The sequence below is a fragment of the Engraulis encrasicolus genome, chromosome 16 (assembly GCF_034702125.1).
Source record: "Engraulis encrasicolus isolate BLACKSEA-1 chromosome 16, IST_EnEncr_1.0, whole genome shotgun sequence".
Taxonomy (NCBI): domain Eukaryota; kingdom Metazoa; phylum Chordata; class Actinopteri; order Clupeiformes; family Engraulidae; genus Engraulis; species Engraulis encrasicolus.
In genome coordinates, this window is record NC_085872.1 from 11,381,109 (window position 1) to 11,394,170 (window position 13,062).

Consider the following 13,062-nt stretch of genomic DNA (forward strand, 5'->3'; position numbering starts at 1 on the left):
CAAAATGTATTTCCTTTCATTCTGATTGGTCCGCTCGACATTTGCTATTTATACTAGTATCACATCTTGATCTTGCGTATCCATTAAAAACAAATCTACATTTGTAACTCTCCATGGGGGTACATTAGTTTGTATACATGTATCTGACACCACTCTGTTGTAGCTTAATGGAGCCAGTCTATGTTGATACATTCTTACACGTTTTGTTGTCGGAACTAAGTTACGATACTGTGTGGCATTGGAGGATACATTCTCGGCGACACAGTTACGCACATCCGTGAGCAACGAAATTACACGTCAGATGAATGAGAGCTGCTAGTGGGATCGGCTTGTGTGCATCAAAGGGGGTTCTTACTTTGCTTATTGAGTGATAAAAAAGGAATCATGTCCAACTCTGTGTTCTCCGTTATATCACGGTTCCTGGAGGAATACACTACAACAACGCCGATCAAACTGAAGCTGGTTGACGCGTACCTGCTGTACATTCTGCTAACAGGAGCGTTCCAGTTCCTGTACTGTCTCCTGGTCGGCACATTCCCATTCAACAGCTTTTTGTCAGGATTCATCTCGTGTGTCGGATCCTTCATTCTTGGAGGTACAAGTACAATTTAAAACGTCTATCTCACTGCTTTGTTCAAGTGGGGTCGCAGGATAATTGCACTTACACCAGGGGGCGTTTTTGAATGATGACTAGTAGGGCTCCTGTGTGCAGCCATAGCAGCACCCATATCCTGACTGCATTCTTCATGCAATCAGTTTACCAGTGTTTGCAAATCCCACAGCAGATGGATATAAACGCCATGGGCACAATATATGCCATATCCAATATGTCTCCCCCGACCTACAGTACACAGACAACTTGCTATGCACTGCCCTGTGATGCGTCTGTTGTGTCAGTTGTGAACTCTGTAGACTATACAGTGTGCACACTCTTATCACTGACAAGCTTGTCTTGTTTCTTCTTCTCTCCATCTCCAGTGTGTCTCCGCATCCAGATCAACCCACAGAATAAAGGTGATTTCCTGACTGTCTCCCCGGAGCGTGCTTTCGCTGACTTCCTGTTCGCGCACACAGTCCTGCATCTGGTGGTGATGAACTTCATTGGATGAATGGCTCGTGCAGTGTTCACCTGTGCTGGTAAGCTTGAGATACTGACTGCTCCATAATGCCAAAATGTGACCACTCAACCCTCAGTTCATCAGATCAGCACAATATTGCCAATTTGCAACTTTTAGAAAACATGCAGCTTTCCCCTGTGGAGTTCTTGCAAAAGACAGAGGTCTGAATTCATTGAACAATTGAACACGTACATAACTAAGGTGGTCATCTAGCACTAGTTTGCCACTCGTGGCTCGAACCCACGACTACATGCCAGTCAACCAAAGAGGTTAGATTAATCAAGAGGTTTCAAACCCCGCCCACCCAATGCAAAACAGTGTGCTCAAATAGTGGCTATGTCTCAAATGACGCACTTTTGTCAGTGCACTGACAGTCAGTTCGCAGTGCACACAGTTCACTGAGGTCTTTAGTGCATAGTGTCATGAAAAAATTTGAGCACTATGCACTGTGCCCTCGCTGGAAAATACGAGTTGGCTACTGTTTACAATGCACAGCATCTGGTGCTTGTATTTCCATGCCCTTCACTCCAAAGGACAACAATCACAGATACAATACTTTGGTTGGCATGAAAAGGTTGGTGTCCCATCAACATTACTTACAGAATTAGGAGACTGTTGGCCAACTCTTCTACTGAACTGAATGCCACATTTCCTCCGTGTCATTGTCAACATGGCCGCCGTTTAGTGCGTGCAGTGTCCATCATTCAAGCACTGCATTTTTCCGCCATTGTTAGGGGATCATCCTGGCACTTTCAGTGCACTGGCTCAACCGAAATTTTCAGCGTGAGCGCCCTAGGCACTGAAAAACAGTGCCCGAAGTGCACAAGTGCGGCATTTGAGACCCAGGGTGTGTCTCCTAAGGGGGCGTTGTCCCCTCCTTCTTGTCTTTTTTAGGTGTTTGCACAAGAAGTGTGCTACCGCCATCTACAGCGCTAAGGGGACTCCATTTATTCTTAACCTCAAGACTCCGAAGGTCTCCTAACTGAAGGTCTCCTAAAGGGGCATTCACCCGACACCGCATGGGTACAGGAAAATAACTAGGATGACGTATCTCTCTCTATAAGATCTCTGAGTCAATGCTCCAGTCCAGACATAGGAGGCACAGTAGGATACTGCTGAGCTAAAGGTGCAGACGATAACTCGGCTCTACTGATACTGTATGAGTCTCTGGGAGGGAGGTTTATTGACTTTTATTGGCATCCGTTACACTTACCCCCATACACCTCTCCCATCCGGGTCACTGAGTAACTGAGGTAACTGAGGTTATCGCACTATTGTGCCACCCAGGGCTGGCGGCCTACCTGTCAACGCTCCAATTCAGTCCAGAACAAAAAGTAAGTGCTACCGATACTGTATGAGGCTTCGGGAGGAAGTTTTACTAACGTTCTACGCCAAACTTTAATAGTTGGCATCCGTTACAAATGCATAAGCAGGGAAAGAGCACCACAGGGAAGAGAATTGTTGGTCAGTAATTGAGGGGGGAAAAAATACTGTTTGGGTTTTGTTTTGTTTTGTTTTTTGTTTTGTTATATGTTTTGGGGGTTGGGGTCTGCTTTAGGTGCACTATGTGAATGTGTCCTTATTATTAGACAGTTTTAGGAAGTTGTGGAGAAACTAAAATAGTTCCCTGTTTACTTTCCGTGTTTTTCAACACATCGCCAAAAAATCCTTTCAATTCCTCAATTTCCTGAAAGGTTAAAAAATGTTAACATTTCCATGATGAACTTCTGCATATTTGTGGAGAAACAATGCTGTGCATGGCTTTAAATGATAAACACATCTCTAAACATCCACTTGAATTTTTGAGTATACGTATATATTTTTGAGAATTGTAAATCCATGATTTCAAAAGGCTTGCAAAACTATGTCTGAAAATCAATACTGTCATAATTGTACGTGAAGATTTTGTCAATGCAGTATCTTATATTTTTTTTTGTACTCCAAATCAACTCCAAACAACTATATTGGCATGCAATGGACCGCACTACGGAAGATAATGATACATTATTCTCTTTTCCAGTGCTGTGCTCTTTGTGATTGTAAAGTTCGCTTGTAGTTGTCCGAGGCAGCTTGCCCAACTAATCTAAAAATAACAGCTATCCTTAAGCTAAAAATAACTACAAAGGCCATCACAGACAGAGAGGACAGTTGTTTTAAATTATTAATTATGATGATGATTGATTGGCCTAACCATGTATTTTTATTTGTTGCAGATCAAATGCCTACACTACAGCCTTACTGAAAGCCCGCCAGAGACGAGGAAACTTGGTTTGGTGACAACTTAAACCTGCAAACAAACATGGTATACTGTGTAGTTGCATTGATCAGCATCTCTGAACTCACCATGTTTGGTTTCAATAACAGCTGGAAAAAGAAATTGCGCATCCAACAGTTGTGATTTTGTTTTTGTTTTGTTTTGTTTTCTCTTTTTGTTACCAAGATTTATACAACTTTTCTATTGTGTTGGCACTGAAATAAAAATTGAGTCAACTTCAAGTAACTGGTCTGGCTTGGTTCTTTTGATGTACCCCAAAATGCTTGGAATGGAACCTTATACTGCACTATTCAGGGTTAATCATCACAAAGTTGTTAACACATACGGACTGTACATTGACTTGGTATTCCTCATTCGCTCTGATGTGAAGTGCCGTTTGATGTCATAATTTTATCATCATCTATCCATCCACATACTTTGCCTTGTAAAGCCCACCAGTACCCCACAGCACACAGTGCTCATTGCACACAATGAAATTGCATTTATGCCCCATCCCTTGCAAGGAGGCAGCACGAAAAGGTGCCGCAAGAAAGCAGTGTGGTGAGACGGTACCATAGTCAGTCATGGAGTAGGATGGGGGAGATCACTGGTTGTTAATTACTCCCCCCACCAACATGGCAGGTCAGGAGTCGAACTGGGAACATTTGGGATACAAGTCTGATGCCCTAACCGCCTACCCATGATGTCATGTACTGCATGGCAGGTCTGTTAGCACCATATTATGTGGCGCTGAAACAGTTAAAGGGGCCCCTCCACATCTGGAGCCCTCTCTCTGGGTCACGTGAGTTGGGAGAAGTGAGAGCAAATGTGAAGGATGTCCTGGTTGGTTTCAGTGCAGACAGCGGAGAGTTTGGGAAGTCTGCACTACGGCTGTGGAATCTGTGGCCTGGGGTATGAAAACATGGCGCGTATCACATTCTCCTGCTTTTTCCTACTCGCTGAGCTCTCCGGTAAGTGTAAATTCTTAAGGTGCACAGCAAAACAAGTGACAGGTTGTGAGAATTGTTTTTTGGTCCAAGTTATTAGGAGCTTGGGCATAGGTTGGATGTGAAATTACCACACCTGGCAAATGCTGATGTCTGCCACTGGGCAGAGATGGAAAGAGCCAGAAAAGAGGCATTTCTCTCCCTAAATCCAGCAGGATTACAGTCTTCAACCTACACCAGTCACAAATGAGTGGTTAGAGGGAGGAAACTGGCTGCATGCTATCAGTAATGTATGTTTAAACCAGCCTACGTAGTGCCCTAACTGGGTTTAAAAACAGCAGCTGAGTACAGTGGTATGGCATGCTTGGAGTCTATGTATGGCAATGTTGATATTTCTGTTTGTAACTGAAAGCCATAAAGCAGACGTGTAGTGCTGTCGAGTGTGTGTGGCTTGCATAATTCTCGAGTTGGATCCTGGTCAAAATGATAAACTGTGTCAAAGGTCATTCCCAAGTATTAGTGGGGATGCCTGGCATGATCATACAAGTTTCCCCTGTATTAAGAAACTAGTATAATGACAATGGTGACGAAATTTCAGTCGGTCTCATTTCTCAATTAACCCATTGATGCCTAAAGCAGTGGTTCCCAAACTTTATCATGACATGGCCGGCCCCCATATACCGGTAGATTCTGGCCAAGGCCCCCCCCCTTACATAGGTCGTGCCACACTATTTCTTCTGTGCACCCCTTTCACAGTCTAGGTCTGTGAGTTGTTTCCCATTGGAAGACTGTATATAAAATAACACTAATAGTACTAATGTTCAGAGATGCCGTAGATTATGATAGTGCAGTTCTTAACTAAGGGGATTTTTTTTGCCTTTCCTGCCAACCTGCCGCGCCCCCCCTAGCACCTCCTCATGGCCCCCCAGGGGCCCTCGGCCCCCACTTTGAAAACCACTGACCGAAAGCACCTGCACAAAATACCTGCTGAATGCCTTAGGCCCTTGTTGGGAACGTTACCCTCAGACTATAACTATAAAAACCTAATTATCTTAGCCTCTGATGTACATAAAAACATGCAATAAGTTGCATTTAAACCCTAAGACCCTGATCTTGCATAGGAATGTGTTCATTCAGTTGTAACATACCCACATTTTTTTTTTTAAGCTAAAATCTGAATGCAGTATATATGTGTCTCTAGGCACCTACAGTCAAACAACATATACAAGTCATCAGGCTAAAATGGGTTAATTATGTGGTGGAAAGTGTGTGTGTGTGGGCGTGCATGTTTGTGTGTGTTTGTGTGTGTGTGTGTGTGTGTGTGTGTGTGTGTGTGTGTGTGTGAGTGTGTATGTGTGTGTATATGTGTGTGTGTGTGTGTTTGTTTGTGTGTGATGTGGGGAATATAAACTGTGCTATAGCATGTCAATACCCCGCTGAAGTCGTGGCTGAGAACAGATGTTTCGATGCTTGCATCAGCAGAAACACTCGCATCAGCAGAAACATATTTAAAATTAATTCTGGGGAAGAGCTCAGGAGAACTGAAAGTCAAAGTATTTTTTTCTTATGAAAGTTAGAGTTGTGACGGTGACGTCACTTTCAAAGTGTACTTCACCTTTTTCTATTTCTTGAATAACGAAACTCACCAGTGCCCACAAAAAAGCAAACAAACAAAACAGAAACAGGCAAATGAACTGCTACTTATTGACTCCTCTGCATCTCTTCTTTATCTGTCCTTGGTAGTGACCTTGGCTCTAGTGGTGACACCCGGTGACCTGGCTGTGCTCGAGGGCCGCTCAGTGACCATCCCCTGCCACTATGACCCCCAGTACCTCAACCACAACAAGTACTTCTGCCAGGGCAGGATGAGGGACTTCTGCAGCACGCTGGCACGCTCGCATGACACAGCCGCCACAGAGAGCGAGGGCGAGGGCGAGGCCAGCAAGGTGTCCATCTTCGACGACCCGACACAGCTGGTGTTTACGGTGACCATGACGGAGCTGACGGAGAAGGACTCGGGCTACTACTGGTGCGGCGTGGAGGTGGGGGGCATGTGGCATGCGGATGACGCGTCGTCGCTTTACATCGACGTTGTGCATGGTGAGACACCGTCGTCAGGGAGCGGGGCTGGACTGGTAATGTGGCATACAGGGCATTTTCCCGGTGGGCCACCCAGCAGTCATCAGGGGTCAACTTATTATTATTTTATTTTTTTACTATTTTCCACTAGAGACCAGCCCTCAATTTCGGTGGGGTGGCCCATCGGTGGACCAACTGAGCCCAACATAATTGTAGTACGGGGAGGGTGTTGAGGGGTCTACTGTATGCCAAAAGAATGCCCTTGCTGGTTTGTGGTCCGAGGACAGCCCTCTCAGGTAGATTGGCTTACAGTAGTCAGTGATGCATAGCCAACTCTATGATTAGGGGTCAAACCCAATATCTAACCTCCCATCCTCTCCTTTTGCTTGTGGCCTTGTGCCTCACTGATGCCCTGACTCCATGGAGAAAACAATGAAGTTTCCCTACTGTCAGCCTAGGCACAACACTTTAGGGGGGATTTTTCCCCATTCAACGTCCTCATTGCAAATGAGGAAATGACCTTTGAATTGTGTTTTAGCGAGATGTTGAATGAAACGTGTATCAGCAATGGCGTCTTTCCTCCAATCACAAGGCCACGCGCAAAAGGAGAGGCCGGTAGGTTAAATATTGAGTTAGAACATAACGTCATTAATACTACAGATAATAATAATGATAATATTAATAATAATAACAACAATAATAATAATAATAATATAATAATATATATAATGTCATGTAATATATATAATAATAATAATAATAATAATAATAATAATAATAATAATAACCATCATCATCATCATCATCATCAAGTAATCATTGATGAATCTAAGTTATCTATTATCTGATTATTACTACAGTGCAATCACAGGCTGTTGCTTTTACACTCTGCATACTCGCTGTAGGTGTGCTTAACCCTTGTAAGGTCTTCGTGTTTTGGTTACATAGAAGGTGTTCGGGTCAATTTGACCCTGGGCATATAGAAAAATAATGAAAAATGAAAAAAAAAAACATAGCTCATATTCATCCTTGTATGTTCAGATTCTTGTTCCTCACTGAAAATGAGCCAAAGCCTGTGAATCTCTGTGCGAAAGAATAATAACTGATACTATTTTTCTGAAACTGAAAATGGGTCAAAATGACCCGAACACCTTACAAGGGTTAAATGTATAACTAGAATGCTAATCAATACTTTTGTATGTGGGGCCCAAAGTCTTACATTTTACCAGGTCGAAGAGGGGCTGAAGTGCACTCAGATTATCAGACAAACATGATTGTGTCCTGGTTTTATATTGCACCAAATCTGGCAACCTGTTTAAAACATGATTGCCATGATTAGTGTGTCGTTGTAGCTACATTCAGCATGCATGAGTGTTTTCTGTTATTCATGGTTTAATCCATTGTTGTCACTGTTTGACTGGGCTGTTCTCACATAGTCTTCTGTAGAATGATTAAATAAGTGTGAAAACAGCTTAGCAGAATAATAATGTCATACGAATGGCTCCCATGTGTTCACATGATGTATTCTACCATACAAAGGCAAAGTGCAGTAACTACATATCTTTGTCAAAATTCAGTTTAGACTGAAAATAGTCTTCATAACACCTCCTTTATCTTGAAGCCTTATGGTCCTAATGTGTCCCGTTTTATTGCTTTGTCAAATTTGCAGGATCTACAATATCCAATGTAATACCAAGGCTTTGAAGGCATTTTCTCAGATTGAATGTTAATATAGTTATTGCACTTTGCCTTTGTAGGGCAGTCAATAGCAATATCTCTAAAACAGGACATATTTGGAACACAAGGCTTTGTCACAAGATAAAAGAAGTGTTATGAAGACCATTTTCAGACTGAACTCAATTTTGACAAAATCTGCAGCTACAGCACTTTGCCTTTGTAGGGCAGTATTGTACACTGCTTTTCACACCTCTCTCGTAGGCATGTCAGTTCTAAACAGCATGGTGCATGGAGAGGAAGGAGACAGCATCACTGTGGAGTGCCAGTACAGTGCCCGCCACAGGTGAGGGGGTTTTAAGATGAGCTTTCTGATAAATCATTTGGATGATGGCTGAATGCAAGGTTTTTTAAACGCTTTATTCCAAAGATTTTGGGGGGATTATTTTGTCCCTGTTCTGCATAACTCTACATTATGTTAAGCAAATCTAGCCAATCCATTTATGTCTGTTCGTAGAGTGCACAGTCCTTGGAGCAATGTGAGGTGAAATAGCTTGCTCAGGGGCATTCTAGCTTCTTTCCTCGTCCATCCTCCTGTTAAATGATTCAAATTTGTAAACTCACAAATACACAACGAACTCCCTAAACATTAAGCCACAACTGTACCAAACCTATATATTTTTTGGAAATACCCACCCTTGACCTCATCATAAGCCTGCCAACCCCCCACCCCCCTTCAGTATAAAAAAATAGAATGGATTAACCCTTTGAGGAGTACCATCACAAATATGTGATTAGAATTTTGCCCAAATTTTGAGTTCTCATTATGATGTAACAATGTCTTTGCGAGATTTTTAACACAGACGTCTATAGGAGCTGTAGAGTGTTCCAGTAAAATTCTAGAAGAACCTCTAGAAATTCCTTACTCCTCAAAGGGTCCTCGCAATGGCAACTAAGCACTGCCCCCTCTCAGCTGTATCCCTCCCTGGGGGGCTGTAGAGTCCCTCTTGAGAAACACTAATCTAACTAAGTGCTGTGTTTGGTTGGTTACCATCTCAGTGAGAGTGATAAGAAGTGGTGCAGGAGTGGGGACTGGGGCTCCTGCGTGAAGACGGATTCCAACGGGACGTTCCGGAATGCGGCAGTGGAGATCCATGACAACCGTAGAGAGGCGTTCACGGTGACGCTGTTGAATGTGCAGAGGAGGGACACCGGGTGGTACTGGTGCGCCTCCGGAGAACAACAGGTGGCCGTCCGCGTCATGGTGTCACCTCGTGCCACAAGTAGGTAGAACTGGTGTAATTGATGTACACACACACACACACACACACACACACACACACACACACACACACACACACACACACACACACACACACACACACACACACACACACACACACACAGAGATAGTTTACCAGCTGTACTGCTCATTTCCCCTTAGCCCTAACACCAACTACGACAACCGCCGATCCAACGACTGTGGTCACCACAGAGACCTCTCTTCCCCCAGGGTCACCACCAGTTAGTGGCCTTGTTATCCAAAGGTATGCATTCCAAAGGTCTCGTTTAATTTATCCAGAATTTCCTCACTTCATGTATTTGTCTTTTCAGAAAATTGTATAAACACTGAAATGAAATTAATTCAAGCCAAGTCTAGAAGTTGAATATGATAATCCCATGAATCTACATGGGAGTAGAAAGAATTCCTGCTTAATTAATGTATGTGCACATTGGTGCTTAAAGTGGTAAATCAATGGTTAATATATCGCTGTGAATCTCTTTCAGCTCCGGTAACTGGCTACAATCATTGATGATAGGCCTTTATCTCCTGCTGGTGATTGTGGTGATTGTGGTCGCCTTCAAGTTCTGGAAACATTACAGTAAGTCAAGTCAAGTCAAGTCAGCTTAATTGTCAGTTTCTTCATGCACAGGTCATACAAGGAAATTGAAATTGCGTTTCTCTCTCTATCCAATGCCAGGACATAGACATACACATAACTGATATTAACATACAGACCAGTAACAGTATCAGTCGAAAAAAGTAAAAAAAAAAGTGGTTATTGTCCGAAAATCCCATCCAAAAATAAGTGCAGGAACCCTGATTTTCTGACAGTCTCATCAGTACCAAATAAGTACAAGTCACGTTTTTGTAGGCCTATTGCCTGCACGCATTTTGAAAAACTTGTTTTGAACTTATACAATGCGGCGCATGAGATAAGTTCTGCCGCTGATGATGAAATCCCCCCCCCCCCCATCTACAAGCACTTCAAGCACATGTGATTTATTACAAGCAAATATGTATATCCTGACTTACCCCCTTCTTCAATGTTTCAAATTACAGTAAAAGAAGACATTGTAGTGGATGTGTCTTTTCCTGTTGGTTGAAGTAGGCCTAGTATGGTAGTAGCTTGAGGCTGTCTCTACAGTATGTTTTGCAATGGTGTGTGTCATGGATGTACTGTAATGTAATGCTTGTAAAGTAATGTAATTCTTTTTCTTCAGGTAGTCCTCCCTAGATCATACAGTACATCCGTAGGCTTACACAGTACCACATATAGTCTGAATACTAATAGTAAACCATGAAAACAGTAGGCCCTGTTGGCTGGGCACTAGTATGCGACACCAGCGATCCGAGTTCGAGTCCGGCCTGTCATTTGCCGAGCCTTCCCCGTCTCTCTCTCCCCACTCACTTCCTGTCACCCTCTAACTGGACTGTCAAAAAATAAAAGTTTAAAGCCCCCAAAAAATCTTTAAAAAGAAAACCTCATATTAAAAAGTGTAGAATACCCGCTTATTGTATCAACATCTGATTGCACAAACACAGCCTACCCAGAGATATTGTTTTGTTTTCTTTTTTTCTCACCAGGGCGGACCAAAGCAGCCAAACAGCATGAGGAGATGGAGTCCAGTCTGGCGGTCAGTATATTGCAATGCAGCTATGGTGTTATGTGATTTACTGATGGGAGTACAGTAGAGATACGTCATTAATCCTCAATGTGGTCTACTCAGGTCCGCTGCTAGGCATAAGCAGAGTAAGCAGAGTCCTTAGGGCCTCAACCACTTTGCCGCCAAAATGATGGCCTCCTGAATTGAAAAATAAGATTAAATTACATCACACAAAACATATAGTTATTGGTTATTAAAAGGCCCAATCATCAATGTGTGTTCCATTACTCAATTCTGGCAAATTAACTGTTTTGTCAGAACATTCCCTGAAATGATACAGCTAATTCTGAGAGGGGCCTCCTAACCAGTAATGCTTAAAGTGCCTCCAAAACCTTAGTAGTGGCCCTGGATCTACTGCTGTGGGAGTACAGTAGAGATACCTTATTAATCCTCAAGCAAACCCTATGAATGTATGGCATTAGACTTTGGTGGGTATGTTATTATGTTGGCAGTCGTGGCCCAGAGCTTAAGGAGATGAACTTTAGATCAGATGGTTGTAGATTGGAATCCCACTCTTCCACCCCCTATCTCACTCCATGGCTGAGGTGCCCTTGAGCAAGGCACCTAACCTCACACAGCTCCAAGGACTGTAACCAATGCTCTGTATTTAAGAAAATAACTGTAAGTCGCTTTGGATAAAAAGTGTCAGCTAAGTGTAATGTAATGTAATGTATTAGTGAATGTTACAAGGTGATGTGTTCTTGCAGGTGTGTCCCGTGAGAGAAGACGACTGGAAGAACACCACCATTGTCTTCCTCAACACTTCCACCCAGCAGCTACAGGTGATGGGGAAGGACAAATGTACATTTTGAAAAGGCCTACTGCAACTGTCTTTATTTTGCAAGGGTCTTTTTTCTACCCCAGAGAGTTGTATTTTGCCAATATGCTGGACCTCCACCACTGTGTTACTATGAATGCTTTTGACTTTTATTTGGAGTTTTATTTGAGATACTTGTCATCATGTGATTTCAAGAATACAGTAATATATTGTATAGCCAGGATTCTATGTTAACTTTCTTTTATCACCAGCCAAAATGGCTAGTAGACGCTGAAATTTCACCAGCGTTTGGACAGGTGACTGGTCTTAATTTCGAGCCCTGTGTATAACCCAATATGGCACAGAGAAATGTTATTGTGTTATGTAAGGAATACAGTAATATAATGTACTGTATAACCCAATACGACACAGAGCAGTTCGACAGTGTGCTGCATTCCAGTGCAGTGCATCCATTCCATTACATGCCGCACATGGTCAGATGTCTTCCCACATTTTCAGATGAGGAATGCACAGTATTTTCCACAGGCATCCATCCTTGTCAAAGTTTATCACACTTTCGATAATCGCCACTCTAATTTATAGGCTTGTTGTGTGGAATGTTAAGACATTCACAGACATATAGAAACAGTGAAAATCATTACAATAGCAATAGCAAAAGGGAAAATGCCAGCATACCAGACAGAGCAAGCACCTGAAAACCATGGTCTTTTTTTTTAAAGAGTACATTTAGAGGACTTTTTTGATGTCTTTACTAACAGTTATTCAGTTTAATAAAATAACTTTTTTAAAAACGAAACATTTTCTGACTTCTTTAGCACCCCATCAGTTATGAACAAATGCACACACACACACTATGTCATTTAGATTTTTTTAATGATGAATAATAATATGTATAATAATGCAATATGTAATAATGATGTTATGTATATCGTGATCAGTGTAGATGTGACATTGAAGATGTGTTGTGACTTGATTGATTTTGGACTTATCTTCTCTCTTGGAGCCTGCTGCACTGTGTAGAAAAGGACCCATAGTCTTTCCTCTCCATCTCGCCTCTGAGTGAGCCTCTCTTTCCTCTTCAGCTTTCCTCCTCCCTCCAGCTGCAGGGCATCACCATGTACGTCCGCTCTATACCTCTCTCCTCTCCAGTCACACCCACTTCATCTTTTCTTTTTTTCTGTATATCTCCTGGTCCTTCCTCCCCAGCTCTCCTCCTCCCTCCATCTAGGGTTGCCTCTCCAGTGCCTGCTGGGTTACTTATGC

The 13,062-nt window shown here is 42.7% G+C and overlaps 2 protein-coding genes across 2 annotated transcripts; both read left to right on the top strand.

Moving 5' to 3' along the window:
• The first annotated feature begins 76 nt into the window (after positions 1–76).
• On the top strand, positions 77–3,614 carry dad1 (defender against cell death 1). The gene is made up of 3 exons (XM_063220187.1): positions 77–595; positions 979–1,137; positions 3,332–3,614. Exons 1-2 carry the CDS (start codon positions 385–387, stop codon positions 1,107–1,109), a joined length of 342 nt encoding a protein of 113 aa, XP_063076257.1. The 5' UTR covers positions 77–384; the 3' UTR covers positions 1,110–1,137; positions 3,332–3,614.
• A 606-nt stretch (positions 3,615–4,220) lies between these two features.
• On the top strand, positions 4,221–12,015 carry pigr (polymeric immunoglobulin receptor). The gene is made up of 8 exons (XM_063220188.1): positions 4,221–4,343; positions 6,063–6,419; positions 8,337–8,418; positions 9,132–9,355; positions 9,517–9,619; positions 9,861–9,955; positions 10,942–10,991; positions 11,729–12,015. The coding sequence occupies exons 1-8, from the start codon at positions 4,295–4,297 to the stop codon at positions 11,831–11,833; spliced, it is 1,065 nt and encodes a 354-aa protein (XP_063076258.1). The 5' UTR covers positions 4,221–4,294; the 3' UTR covers positions 11,834–12,015.
• The last annotated feature ends 1,047 nt before the right edge of the window (positions 12,016–13,062 follow it).

Excerpts from the sequence above, each read along its gene's own strand:
- dad1 (XM_063220187.1), top strand. The coding sequence starts at position 385 with ATGTCCAACTCTGTGTTCTCCGTTATATCACGGTTCCTGGAGGAATAC. Across the intron at positions 596-978 it reads CGGATCCTTCATTCTTGGAG|TGTGTCTCCGCATCCAGATC; the intron begins GTACAAGTACAA and ends CTCCATCTCCAG.
- pigr (XM_063220188.1), top strand. The coding sequence starts at position 4,295 with ATGGCGCGTATCACATTCTCCTGCTTTTTCCTACTCGCTGAGCTCTCC. Across the intron at positions 9,956-10,941 it reads CAAGTTCTGGAAACATTACA|GGCGGACCAAAGCAGCCAAA; the intron begins GTAAGTCAAGTC and ends TTTTCTCACCAG. Across the intron at positions 10,992-11,728 it reads AGATGGAGTCCAGTCTGGCG|GTGTGTCCCGTGAGAGAAGA; the intron begins GTCAGTATATTG and ends GTGTTCTTGCAG.